Here is a 14,669-nt window from a genome sequence, read left to right on the forward strand (position 1 = left end):
GCTTGAGAAATCTGAGCTGGCCCTTCCCCCGCCTGCCTGCTTGTAGAGGCTCTTGTTTGCTGCTGCTTCCGCCCGATCCTGCACTGTTTCTGAGGGTCTGATAACCCAGAAACATACTATTCCTGGGGGAAAGTACTCCTTAAACATTCACCAACGGCTTTTCATCGAAATTCCAACCCGTGCCGCCCAAAAAAGAGCTCTTTTCTGTAACCTTGGGCAGGAGCTGCCACTGTGTGCTCACTCACTTCATACTGCACACCGGAAGTCCGGCGAATTAGAGATAGTTAATCAACAGGGTGTGACCGACTCCTGAAACAAAGCATCCAGTAACTATTCCTCTCCCAGATGTGCCGCAGCGTCTGAAGCTCAGACTCCAGCTCATACATTCTGAGCCGAATGCTGAAAGCTGGGCTTCTCCACAGGCCACTTCAACACCCATGGTCAAACAAAGATTTTTTGCAATTGGTCTCGGCTCCTCTTCGCAAAACACTCATCAGGATCCTCCAGGGACATAGCGCAAGACATATATCCCATGAAAAGACAAATATGAAATGTGCACCAGGATAAAATAAAGGATTCCAACAGGAGCAGAGTAAGAAGTCTTAAAACACCAGGTTAAAGTCCAACAGGGTTGTTATGAGCAGAGCCAGGGCCAGCAAAAACACAGCCGCTCCAGTGCTCACGTGACCCTCTCCAAGGGATAATTTTGCATGGCAACGTATCCAGCATGGAGCCACACTGTAAAGCAGAGGATTCCATAATTAGTCGGATAGTATTTATACTTTATTTTCAACATCCGCATGTGCAATGAGTTAGAAAGCTGAGCTTCTCAAAATTACCCCTTATAGTCCACTTGTTAAGCTCAAATAGTAACTCTAATTTAAAAAAACTGGAAAGCAAGTCTTGACTTCAACTCCAATTTTGTGTTTTATATATTTGTGCAGTCTATTAAACAAATAAAACTCCAACTCTAACTTAAGCACTGGAGAACACCAAGACCCAACATATTGTCTAATCCATTAAGCTGTTGATTTTTAGCACACCCATGCATGCAAGTCATTGTCTTAACAGAAAATTCCAACCTTAATGGAATTGCGTAGATCAAGGTAGCAGAAAAAAAAGGTTTCAACAAAAAACATACATACGAACATATGAATTAAGAGCAGGTCACTTGGCCTCTGCTGCTCTGCCATTCAATATAATTGTAACCTCAACTTCACATTTCCACCTACTTGGAAAACTTTCATCCCTTTGCTTATCAAGAATCTATCTACCCTCCGCATTGGATGGAGTTGGAGATGGGGGAGGTGCGGGACCAGCGCCCGTTGTGGCGGTTGGATGTGGGGTTGTTGGCAGAGGAGGAGGTGTGCAGGAGGGTCCGGGCAAGTATTGAGGGGTACCTCGGGGTGAATGATATGGGGGAGGTCCGGTGGGGATGGTCTGGGAAGCCCTGAAGGCAGTGATTCGTGGAGAGCTGATATCCATCCGGGCACACAGGGAGAGGAGCGAGAGGAGTGAGAGGGATAGACTGGTGGGGAAGATGCTGGAGGTAGATAGGAGGTACGCGGAGGCACCAGAGGGGGGATTGTTGGGAGAGAGGCGCAGCCTACAGGCTAAATTTGATCTGTTCACCACTAGAAAGGCGGAGGCACAGTGGAGGAAGGCACTAGGGGTAGTGTGTGAACATGGTGAAAAGGCAAGTAGGGAATGTGGTGCGGAAAGGGGTAGAGGTGTATGAGGTCTTCAAGGACTTTTACAGGGAACTGTACTGGTCGGAGCCAACGGTGGAGAGGAGGGGAATGGAGAGTTTTCTCGACAGGCTATCTTTCCCGAAGGTGCAGGTGGAGGGGTTGGGGGCACCAATTGAGCTGGAGGAGCTGGTTAAGGGGATCGAGCAGATGCAGTCAGGGAAGGCGCCGGGGCCGGATGGGTTCCCGGTGGAGTTTTATAAAAAGTCTGTGGACCTAGTGGGCCCCTTGCTGGTGCGGACACTTAATGAGGCGTGGGAAGGGGGGACTTTGCCCCCGACGATATCACGGGCGCTGATTTCTTTAATCTTAAAGAGGGACAAGGACCCCCAGCGGTGTGGTTCATACAGGCCCATATCTCTCCTTAATGTAGATGCCACGGTGCTGGCAAAGATCCTGGCCACCAGGATAGAGGACTGTGTGCCAGGGGTTGTACACGAGGGCCAGACAGGTTTTGTTAAGGGAAGGCAGCTGAACACGAACGTACGGAGGTTGTTGAATGTCATCATGATGCCGGCGATTGAGGGGGAGGCAGCGATGGTGGGGGCGCTGGATGCGGAGAAGGCCTTCGATAGAGTGGTGTGGGGGTACTTATGGGAGGTGTTGGGGAGGTTTGGATTTGGTGAACGGTTTATTAGATGGGTGAGGCTGCTATATGAGGCCCCGGTGGCGTGCGTGGCCACGAATGGGAGGAGGTCGGAGTACTTCCGGCTTTACCGAGGGACCAGGCAGGGTTGCCCCCGTCACCCTTGTTGTTTGCATTGGCAATCGAACCGTTGGGATTCAGGGAGGTGGAGGGGTTTGGTACGGGGTGGGGAGGAACATAGGTGTCGTTGTATGCCGATGACCTGCTACTGTATGTGGCGGACCCGGTGGGAGGGATGCCGGGGGTGATGGAGCTGCTAGCTGAGTTTGGGACCTTTTCAGGCTATAAACTAAATCTAGGCAAGAGTGAGGTGTTTGTGGTGCACCCTGGAGACCAGGAGGAGGGAATTGGTAGGCTCCCGCTTAGGAGGGCAGGGGAGAGTTTTAGGTACCTGGGGGTGCAGGTGGCCAGGGACTGGGGGACTCTTCACAAGCATAATTTCACCAGGCCTGTGGATCAGATGGAGGAGTTGTTCAAGAGGTGGGACATGCTGCCATTGTCGTTGGCGGGGAGGGTGCAGTCCGTCAAAATGACGGTGCTTCCGAGGTTCTTGTTCCTCTTTCAGTGCCTGCCCATCTTCATCCCCAGGGCCTTCTTTAGGAGGGTGACTAGCAGTATTTTGAGCTTTGTGTGGGCACATGGGACTCCGAGAGCGAGGAGGGTTTTCCTGGAGCGAGGGAGGGATAGAGGCGAGCTGGCGCTGCCCAACCTTTTGGGGTACTATTGGGCGGCCAATGTGTCAATGGTGCGTAAATGGGTGATGGGGGGGGCGGACTTGGAAAAGAATGGAGATGGCGTCTTGTAGAGGTACGAGCCTGGGTGCCCTGGTAACGGCGCCATTGCCGCTCTCTCCTAAGAGGTATAACACGAGCCCGGTGGTGGCGGCGACCCTAAGAATCTGGGGACAGTGGAGACGGCATAGGGGGGGAAACAGGTGGCTCGATGGAGGCTCAATTAGGTGGAAATCATCAGTTCATCCCGGGGAACACTGAAGGGGGATTTAGGGGGTGGCAAAGGGTGGGCAGCAGTAAATTGAGGGTCCTGTTTATTGGCGGGAGGTTTGCGGGCCTGGGGGAACTGGAAGATAAATTTGGGCTCCCCCAAGGGAACATGTTCAGATACTTGCAGGTAAAGGCGTTTGCTAGGCGACAGGTGGAGGAATTTCCTTTGCTGCCCTCGCGGGGGGCGATGGGCAGAGTGCTTTCGGGGGTGTGGGTCGGAGAGGGGAAGGTGTCTGACACTTCTAAGGTAATGCAGGAGGTGGAGGAGCCATCAGTGGAGGAGCTGAAGGCTAAATGGGAGGGGGAACTAGGGGAGCAGATAGAGGATGGGACTTGGGTGGATGCCTTGGAGAGGGTCAACTCTTCCTCTTCATGTGCGAGGCTTAGCCTCGTCCAATTTAAGGTGCTGCATCGGGCCCATATGTCTGTGACTCGGATGAGTAGGTTCTTTGGGGGTGAGGACAGGTGCACCAGGTGTTCGGGGAGCCCAGCGAATCATGCCCATATATTCTGGGCATGCCCGGCACTGGAAGAATTCTGGAAGGGGGAGGCGGGGACAGTGTCGAGGGTGGTTGGATCCAGGGTCAAACCAAGTTGGGGACTCACGATTTTTGGAGTTGCGGCGGAGCCGGGAGTGCAGGAGGCGAAAGATGCCGGTGTTTTGGCCTTTGCGCCCCTAGTAGCCCGGCGGAGGATCTTGATGCAGTGGAAAGATGCGAGGTCCCCAAGTGTGGAGACCTGGATCAGTAACATGGCGGGATTTATAAAATTAGAAGGGGGGGGGGGGGTGTTCTTTATTATTATTGTTTCTATTTTTTCTATGGTTATTTAACTTAATACAGTACTGTGTTAATTTAAGTTGTTGTTAATATGTTTTGTTGTTCATTGAGGATGGGCGAATGTTTAGGACTGTTATCATTATTGTTATTGTTGGTATTTTATTGCGGTTCGTTGTTATATAAATACAAAATTTTCCAATAAAATTTTTTTTTTTAAAGAATCCATCTACCGCTTCTCTTCTCTCCCCTCAACTAATTTCAGGGATTAGTCCAATTAACCTTCTCTGTACTGATTCCAATGCATTTACAGCCTTCCTTACATAAGAGACCAATACTATATACAGTACTCCAGCTATGGTCTCACCAATGTCCTACATAACTGGATGTGTTTTACTGGTGTTGACCGAGGGATAAATATCGGTCAAGACACTGGGGAGAGCTCCCTTGCTCTTATTTGAAATTGCGCAACGGTATATTTTACATCCACCCAAGGTCCAGATGGGGCCTTGATTTAACGTCTCACCCAAAAGATGGCACCTCACAGACAGTGTGAGGAGTATCGATTTTGATTTTGTGCTCGAGTCCTGTAATGATTCAAAAGCAAGAGTGCTATCAACTGAACCACAGCATGGAGTAAGAGACTAAAATAACAAATTAAAAAGCAAAAGCAAGTCTACCGCTGTACAAGACTTTTGCAACCATTCTTTACACACCATTAGTAGCTTTTATTTGTGTATATTGCATAGATAATATGTAACGGATCATGAAATAATGTCACCATAGATTACCATAATTCCCGTACCAGCCTCCCCGAACAGTAACTTCATTTGAAGCCTACATGTGACAATAAGAGATTTACATTTTCAAAATGAACGGTATCTTAATATTTTCTAATAGGGTGATCTTTGTATACTATATCCAATATTAGGTTAAATTGGCAACTGCAGATTTTCCAGTTTTATGCCTCTTACTGAATCAAAGTTTCTTACATTTTGGTGGAGCAGGCTTTTCCTTACCTGACAAATTAAGCAATTAAAATATAAAAGAAGAGTTTAAAATTGTGTACATACCCAACATTGTGAAGGTCTTCCCGGAACCAGTCTGTCCACTAAGAAAAAGAAATATAATTTTTCATAAGTCACTCGTCACAATGTTAACTTCAATGTAATATTTTGGGTGGGTGAGAGTAAACAAGTGAGAAACTTTAAAAGGCAGTCTAAAACTTTATCCAGCTTTCCTTGTAACATGATGATTAGTAACCTGATCTTTAATACCCACCAAATTCTCAGAACATTCATTTTTAACCAAGCATTTGAAAAATGACTCCCCTTTTAGATACAAAAGCGACACGCATGGTCTCAAAAAAAGTCAGAGTTGGAAGAGCACAAAGATGCAAGAGAGAAAGTCTGGGGAGGTTTGGAAGTAAGTGCATTGATGCTTTTAAGTAATTTAAAGACCAAGTATTTTAACTTAATACATTGTGGAACAGGAGTCAATGTAATACTGCAAGAATGGGAGTGAGAGGGCAGCACGGTGGCAGTGGGTTAGCCCTGCAGCCTCACGGCGCCGAGGTCCCAGGTTCGATCCCGGCTCTGGGTCACTGTCCGTGTCGAGTTAGCACATTCTCCCAGTGTTTGCGTGGGTTTCACCGCCACAACCCAAAGATGTGCTGGCTAGGTGGATTGGTCACGATAAATTGCCCCTTAATTGGAAAAATTGCATTGGGACTCTAAATGTATTTTTAAAAATAAAAAAAGAATGGGAGTGATGTTCAAACAAGGGCTGGAGCACAACAGGAAACAGAGAACTACATTTTGAACATATTAGAATGCACAGCGTGGATGAAGGAAAGGTAACACGGACATTATTGGAATAAACGTACTTGGAGATAAGAAACACAGATATGGTTCTGAGCAGTGGCATTGGGACAATTTACGGATATGGAAGAAAGTGTTCTTGGTAAGAGCAAGGATGTGTTTGGAGTTCAGCTGAAGTTGAATATGATCTTATTTAGCTTGAGCAAAAACCCAAAAATAGGTTAAATCAGTGCCAAAGTAGAAAATCTTGTGCCAAGTTGCAAAAACTCTTATCACATGAACATTCAACTGATAAGTTGTGGCTCACTGGACATGCATCTGGTAGCACAGAGGTGGTTACGTGGTGAAGAATTAGAGTTAAACATTATCAGCAGTACCTAGTGGATTCTGCAGGCTGATGTCTAAGGGGCAGCAGATGCTTTCGGAAGGAAATGGCAAGTCCTTAGCATCCCACGAGTGAAATGATCATAATAGATGTGATCATCGCTTCTCGGCCTTTTGGCTAAGATTGAGCATAGATTGAGCCTTTTGGCTCAGATCTGGCATGTCTCCTTTATGGGGACCATGAATTGGATTCAATTTGAATTGGTTTTTGGAGCAGGCAAGGAGCTGGATTAGGGGTTCGCCTCTGTCCACACTCTGAGCCCTGGCTTTGTAACTAAGATAAAGTAATAAAAAAAAATAATAGATGTGATCACATTTAAATGGTTAGGAGCGGAAACCATGCAAAAGCAGTCCAAAGGAGTTGGAAAACTAAAACGTCTTGACAGAGCAGGACATGATAAGGGAGTTGAACTTTTCAGAAAGATTGAAGAGAAGAAGGGATAACAGTGCCTTGTCACAATCACAAATGAAGTGACTCGTAATCTTGGTCGAGCAGCATCAGTTTTGTGACATTACAGAATCTCCAGTCCAGCTTCTGTCAGAAATTGACTCAAGGCTGACAACAAATGACTTTGTGAGTTCCAAAGGCCTCAGGCATGGCAATGTCAGTTGAAACCTGCAATATCACACCGCAACCTTTTCCAACGAACAACATAGTAGGAGATACTGTTACAACATGTAAAAAATGGTTCTCCGGTGTACCATCTAAAGAACGTTTGAAGAATTTACAAACCATATGACTAACACTGTCTTACAATCATCCAGTGGAATACAGTCATGGAATGGCTAAATATTTGTGCTAAAGGCCAGGCGTGATTACATTAGAAACAAAAGGATTGGATTGGATTTGTTTATTGTCACGTGTACCGAGGTACAGTGAAAAGTATTTTTCTGCAGCAGCTCAACAAATCATTAAGTACATGGGAAGATGCCGGGAGTGGGGCAGCACGGTGGCACAGTGGGTTAGCCCTGCTGCCTCACGGTGCCGAGGTCCCAGGTTCGATCCCGGCTCTGGGTCACTGTCCGTGTGGAATTTGCACATTCTCCCTGTGTCTGCGTGGGTTTCGCCCCCACAACCCAAAGATGTACAGGATAGGTGAATTGGCCACGCTAAATTGCCCCTTAATTGGAAAAAATTAATTGGGTATTCTAAATTTAAAAAGACAAAAAAAATGCCGGGAGTGCAGGAGGCGAAAGAGGCAGTCATTCTGGCCTTTGCGTCCCTAGCTGCCCGGCGGAGGATTCTTCTTCAGTGGAAGGATGCGAGGCCCCCAAGCGTGGAGGCCTGGGTCAACGATAAGGCGTGGTTTATTAAATTGGAGGGTGAAATTTGCCCTAAGGGGATCAGTGCAGGGGTTCTTCAGGAGGTGGCAACCATTCCTAGATTTCCTGGCAGAACGGTAGAAAAAAGGCCAGCAGCAGCAGCAAACCGGGGGTGGAGCCGTCTCTTTGTTTTGGGCTGAAGGGACGTGTATATTTGTTCTTTGCTAATGACGGGCATTAATTTATTTCTTCTTTTTTGTATACATGGGGCGGGGGGGGGGGGGGGGTTTATTCTTTCTGTTCTTAGTATTTTCTGTTATTGATATTTTGTGAAAATTTGAATTTAAAAAATATATATATTTTTTTTTAAGTACATGGGAAGAAAAGGGAATAAAAGAAAATACATAATAGGACAACACAAGATCTACAATGTAACTACATAAGCACTGCCATCGGATGAAGCATACAGGGCGTAGTGTTAATGAGGTCAGTCCATAAGAGGGTCATTTAGGAGTCTGGTGACAGTGGGGAAGAAGCTTGTTTTGACTCTGTTCATGCGTGTTCTCAGACTTCTGTATCTCCTGCCCGATGGAAGAAGTTGGAAGAGTGAGTAAGCTTTGGGAAATCAGACCATAAGACAGTGCGCTCCTTCTCCCAGCATACAAGCAGAAACTCAAGCGGGAGAATCCAGCTAAGAAGGTTGTGCAGTGCTGGTCCGAGGAGACAGAAGAGCTCTTACGTGACGGCTTAGAGACAGTGGACTGGTCCATATTTAAGAACTCAGCGACCAACTTAAATGAATATGCCACCACCGTCACAGACTTCATCAGCAAATGTGTGGGTGACTGCGTGCCAAAAAAAGCAGTACGTACGTTCCCCAACCGGAAACCATGGCTCAATCGCGAGATTGACTCCCTACTGAAGGACAGATCTGAGACATTCAAGGCAGACAACCCTGACCTATACAAGAAATCCAGGTACGACCTCCGCAAAGCCATCCGAGATGCCAAGAGAGAATATCAAACCAAGCTAGAGTCACAGACAGACTCTCGGCAGTTGTGGCAAGGACTAAACATAACGGGCTACAAAGCGAAGCCGAGCAGTATCTCTGGCAGCAGCGCACCCCTCCCCGATGAACTCAATGCATTCTATGCTCGGTTCGAGCAGGTAACCAACAATCCGCTGGCGAGTGCCCCAGCAGCCCATAATTCACCCATACCCACCATCACAGCTTCCGAAGTCAGATCGGACTTCCTGAAAGTGAAACCTCGGAAGGCGACGGGCCCGGATGGAATCCCTGGTCGTGCAGTCAGAGCCTGCCCAGACCAGCTGGCAGAGGTATTCACAGACATCTTTAACCTGTCCCTACTCCACTCCGAGGTCTCCTCCTGCTTCAAGAAGACCACCATCATACCGGTACCAAAGAAGAACCAGGGAACGTGCCTCAATGACTACTGTCCAGTGGCCCTGACTTCAGTCGTAATGAAGTGCTTCGAGAGGTTGATCATGAAGCGCATCACCTCCATACTCCCAGAACGCCTTGATCCACTGCAATTCGCATACCGTTGCAACCGGTCCACATCAGACGCCATTTCCATGGCCCTACACGCATCCCTAGTGCATCTCGAAAACAAGGACTCCTACATCAGACTCCTATTTATTGACTACAGCTCTGCATTCAACATCATAATCCCAGCCAAGCTCATATCAAAGCTCCAAAACCTAGGACTTGGCTCTCCACTCTGCAATTGGATCCTCGATTTTCTGACCAACAGACCACAATCAGTAAGAATGAACAATAACACCTCCTCCACAATAGTCCTCAATACCAGGGCCCCCGCAAGGCTGTGTACTTAGCCCCCTACTCTACTCCCTGTACACACACACGACTGCATGGCAAAACTTGGTCCCAACTCCATCTACAAGTTTGCTGATGATACGACCACAGTGGGCCGGATTTCGAATAACGAGTCAGAATACAGGAGGGAGATAGAGAACCTAGTGGAGTGGTGTAGCGACAACAATCTCTCCCTCAATGCCAGCAAAACTAAACAGCTGGTCATTGACTTCAGGAAGAAAAGTACTGTACACAGCCCCGTCAGCATCAACGGGGCTGAGGTGGAAATGGTTAGCAGGTTTCAAATTCCATGGGGTGCACGTCTCCAAAAAATCTGTCCTGGTCCACACACGTCGACATTACCACCAAGAAAGCACAACAGCGCCTATACTTCCACAGGAAACTAAGGAAATTCGGCATATCCACATTAACCCTTACCAACTTTTACAGATGCACCATAGAAAGCATCCTATCGGGCTGCATCACAGCCTGGTATGGCAACTGCTCGGCGCAGGACCGCAAGAAACTTCAGAGTCGTGAATACCGCCCAGTCCATCACACGAACCTGCCTTCCATCCATTGACTCCATCTACACCTCCCGCTGCCTGGGGAAAGTGGGCAGCATAAAGCTTTTCTATTTGAAGCTTCCAATGTCAACAACAATATCACCATTCCAAAGTCGGTTCCACATGGACATCAGAATTCCTTCAAATTTATCCCAATCTAAAAAAGCATTCCGCACTAAATCAGCATTCCACATCTTAAGAGCTATATCTTCTGAGTACCAACACAAATTTGGTACCAATAGATACTAATCGGAATAGTCATGCACTGCAGGCACGTACCTATTGGTAACACTGCTCGGAATGCCAAAACTCAATACTTGCTAAAATGCTTATTACCGACACAGCAAGAAGAATCCGGACTAGAATCAAATTAAATATCTAAAAGTAAAAATTTTAATCCACAAGGACAGAAATGAAAGGAACTCCGGCAGCCTTAGATAGAACATAGAACAGTACAGCACAGAACAGGCCCTTCGGCCCTCGATGTTGTGCCGAGCAATGATCACCCTACTCAAACCCACGTATCCACCCTATACCCGCAACCCAACAACTCCCCCCCCCTTAACCTTACTTTTAGGACACTACGGGCAATTTAGCATGGCCAATCCACCTAACCCGCACATCTTTGGACTGTGGGAGGAAACCGGAGCACCCGGAGGAAACCCACGCACACACGGGGAGGACGTGCAGACTCCGCACAGACAGTGACCCAGCCGGGAACCGAACCTGGGACCCTGGAGCTGTAAAGCATTTATGCTAACCACCATGCTACCGTGCTGCCCCACTTAATATGCCCCTTCTTCATATCCTGTTTTATAATTTCATTGTAATTTGGAAATTATGCAGAAAGAGCTTTACAATTCTTTTAAACCATCAAGTTATTTCATTGTAAATAATTTACAAATTACTTACTAGGCAAAAATGGTACCATTATATCCATTCATGCAGGACTCAATAATGCCCCGTGCCACGGCTGAAAAAACTGCTTCCTGCAGAACGGAGGGCAAGAAAATGAATATTTAATAAACATTTTCCAGTCACATGGATCATTTTACAACACTGTGTATTCTTCGTTTATATTTTAATTAAACCAGCACAGATTAAATTGTCACAACCTCAAAATCATCTAAATATTTACTCTCCAATCCGTACAAACTGGTTATCATCACATTGCTGTTTGTGGGGCCTGGCTGGGACACATTGGCTGCTGTTTCCCATACTGCAACAGCAACAATAAAAAAGGTACTTTATTGACCATCTTATTAGGAAAGGTTGGACATGCTGGGGTTTGACTTTAGAATAATGAGAAACATGCAAGATCCTGAGGAAACTTAACAGAATGGATGCTGAGAGGATGTTTCCCCTTGTGGGAATCAACAGAAGTTGGGGACATTGTTTAAAAATAAGGGGTCTTCCATTTAAGACAAAGCTGAAGAAAAATTGTTTCTGCGGGTTGCGAATCTGTGGAACTCTCTTCCCCAGAGTGGTACAGGCAGGGTCAACGAATATTTTTAAGGCAGGTTATTGAATATCAAAGAGTAAAAGAGAGCAGGAAGGAAAGTGGCGTTGAGCCAAATCAGATCAGCCATAATCTTATTGAATGAAGGAGCAGGCTCACTGAACATAGTAAAATAGTTAACAGTATTCCCACCTTTTACCTGTGAAAGTCTACCCAAAGGTGCCCATGTTTGAATTCTGCTATTATGATGGTGGTCATGGTATGGAAGCTATGGAACATAGAATTAATTTGTTGATTTATTTTAAAACATAGCTGAAAGGGAGAAAGATAACTCAAAAATATATTAGCAAGAAACACCAAATGCAACCTCTAAGTCTAGCAGTCAAAGCATACCATGTACATGTTTAAAAAATCATGCCAACATAAAACAGGACACCTAAATGCCAGCTCTGTCTCCACTAGATTTTTTTAAATTTCTGGCTCTTCAATTAATAAATGTAAACTAATTAAGGTGAAATTTTATATGTACATATAATACAAAGTTGGGCTGAGTATGCGCAGCTTGCTAAGCCAATGGGGTTTCCATTCCTCTTAACTGCTGTATGTATTCATGTTTCCAAATATGACATAGCAGAAAATAAACACTCAAATTTGCAAGGCATATGCTACGTCAAACCAACTTTACACATTTTTAGTCATGCACCAGACTTTGGACTCTATAGGAGTTACAGCATGTTCTAATGTATATTAATTCTGCAGTATCCATTTTTTTGGCTGTAGGAAAAGCTGGATTACTTGCATAACGCAAAACCATCCTTCAGGATGCTGACATGCATTGCAAGATTGAACACGTTTAAAAAACACCCACAAAATCTCCAGAGAGGACACATCATTGTAGTTCAATACTGGCTGGCAGTAATTGTCTACATACAGTTTCTGACCTCAGCAATGCTATCAGAAGCCAAAATAAAGAGAATACTAGATACTAGTTGAGAAAATAGCGTGCGTGGGTGGGACGAAGATAACAGTAAAATTGAAAAAAAATCAACTTTAGTCACTCATCGACACTGTTAATTGCAACAAAAGCATGTAATCAGCAACCTACCTGCCCCTTCAGTCAGAAGAAACTAAACATGGGTCAGGGTGGTAAAGAATTTAAAACAAAAGTTGGAGGAAGCAATCATGCTTTGTCTCCATACATTATTTGACCACAACACTGCATTAAAATAGATATCTGTTTAATCTTATTCTAGTGTACCTGAGTAGTGTCCACATCAGCCACATGATCGTAAGTGAAAATCTTGGGTTCGGGTTTTGAACTAAGACAGATAGTATTTGGTGAGGTAACTGCCAAACACAGTCCTTGGTCTCCATCTGTAAACAGTTCTGTGCTCTTTGCTGGTGGCCGCACTCTTACATAGACCTTGATGGAATCGCCTTCAGCACTGCAATAACAAAAACTTAGATCACACAGCATCCTCCAATTCAGCCATTGCCAACGTTCTAACAGTCCCCAATATTGTAAAACTACATTTAGTTCAGGTTTCAGCTTTTGCGGATTTAAGAACAAAATGGAACAAAAATGGTTTTAAATGATCAAAGCACAAGAATATCATTTCAAATATGCACTGAATTAAATGACAATGTCAAAGTGAATTAAAGGTTGCTCATAGTGAAAAACCATGTGTTTTTTAAAATTAAACTAAAACTTGCAGTCCAATGAGCAGCTGATTTGCTTTGTATAAATAGACAGCTGTGTGTAATGCTGAACAACAGAGTCCAAGAAAAATCCAAATTCAATGCCGTTCTGGCCTCCTCAAAATTAGTAATAAACTAATTTGACAGATTAGCCATAGTGAAAGGACTAGGGAGGGAAGGGTAGTAAAACATGTCTTAATAAAGCTGTCTGCAGTCCTTTTTCAGCCTGCAAGCATGACACCAAGCTTCCGATCACCTGCCATTTTAATTATCCACCCCACTCTCTTTGGTCTCTTACACTGTTGCAATGAGGTTCAACATAATCAAGAAGAACAGCTCAACTTTCAATTAGGCATTTTTGATCCTTCTGGACTAATTCGAATCAGAGAATGGTTACAGCACATAAGGAGTCCGTGCTGGCTCTCTGTAAGAGCAACTTAATTAGTCCCACTCACTAACCACTCCCCTGTAACTTTGTTCCCCTCAAGGTGCCATTCAATCCCCTTTTGAAAATCACGATTGAATCTGCTTCCAGCATTCCTTCAGACAGTGTATTTCAGATGCTAACAATTTTTTGGGTAAAAAGGCTCCTACATTTGTCACCTTTGCTCTTTCGCAAGTTACTTTAGTTCTGCGTTCTGAGGTTCTCACCCCTGCTGCCCATGGGAACAGTCCTCCTCATCTACACCACACATGATTTTAAACATCTCTATCAAATTTCCCCTCAATATTCACCTCTAAGAGTTACAAACCAGAGTTTCACCAATCTTTCCAAGTACTGAAGTTCCTCATCCCTGGAGACAATCTCAACAATCTTTTCCCTAAAGTTTCCATATGATGAAGTGCAATGCCTTGTATTGGACACAATATTTCACTTGAGGCTGAACCAGCATTTTATAAAATTCCATCATAACTTTGCCAGTGTTATACTCAACACATAAAACTCAGGATCCTGTAGGCTTTTTCTAAGACTTTCTCAACCCATCCTGCCACTTTCAATAATTTTGCATTATACCCCCACATCTATCTGCTCCTGTACCCACTTCAGAATTATACTTGTTAGTTTATATTGCCTCTCCTCTTTCTTCCTTCCAAAATGTATAAATTTACACTTGAGTTTAATTGTACCTCAACATGGAGTTCCAGAATTTCAGATCATAAACTCTGCCCCCTTTTTCCAACATCTGTTGATATGATTCTGTTAACCTTCCTCTGGGTTCATCTTTTGTTTCTATACAAAAGTTGTTTCATTACCATCTCCTTTTGCCTTGCACCATCAACCATTTTGCCATTCAATCTCTTTTTCAATCCGATCCCGGACATTCCCTTTTGTTGTTTCTTTACTTATTAAACCCTTTCAACATTTCCAACTTTTACAGTTCTGGCACAGGGTTACAGTCCTGAAACATTAACTCTCCTGACCATTTCCAACATTTTCCATTTTTATTTCAAACTTCCAGCATCCACAGTA

At 44.9% G+C, this 14,669-nt stretch overlaps 1 protein-coding gene across 2 annotated transcripts in view; it reads right to left on the minus strand.

Annotated features, from left to right (window-relative positions):
* kif15 (kinesin family member 15) overlaps positions 1–14,669 on the minus strand; it is a 230,583-nt gene that overhangs the window by 80,458 nt on the left and 135,456 nt on the right. For both annotated transcript variants that reach the window (XM_038796594.1, XM_038796595.1), the window contains 3 exons: positions 12,759–12,945; positions 10,954–11,030; positions 5,245–5,282 (listed from right to left, as the gene is read on the minus strand). In XM_038796594.1, the coding sequence (XP_038652522.1) occupies positions 5,245–5,282; positions 10,954–11,030; positions 12,759–12,945 (302 nt within the window). The remainder of the gene's footprint in view (positions 1–5,244; positions 5,283–10,953; positions 11,031–12,758; positions 12,946–14,669) is intronic.

The sequence above is a fragment of the Scyliorhinus canicula genome, chromosome 5 (assembly GCF_902713615.1).
Source record: "Scyliorhinus canicula chromosome 5, sScyCan1.1, whole genome shotgun sequence".
Taxonomy (NCBI): Eukaryota; Metazoa; Chordata; class Chondrichthyes; order Carcharhiniformes; family Scyliorhinidae; genus Scyliorhinus; species Scyliorhinus canicula.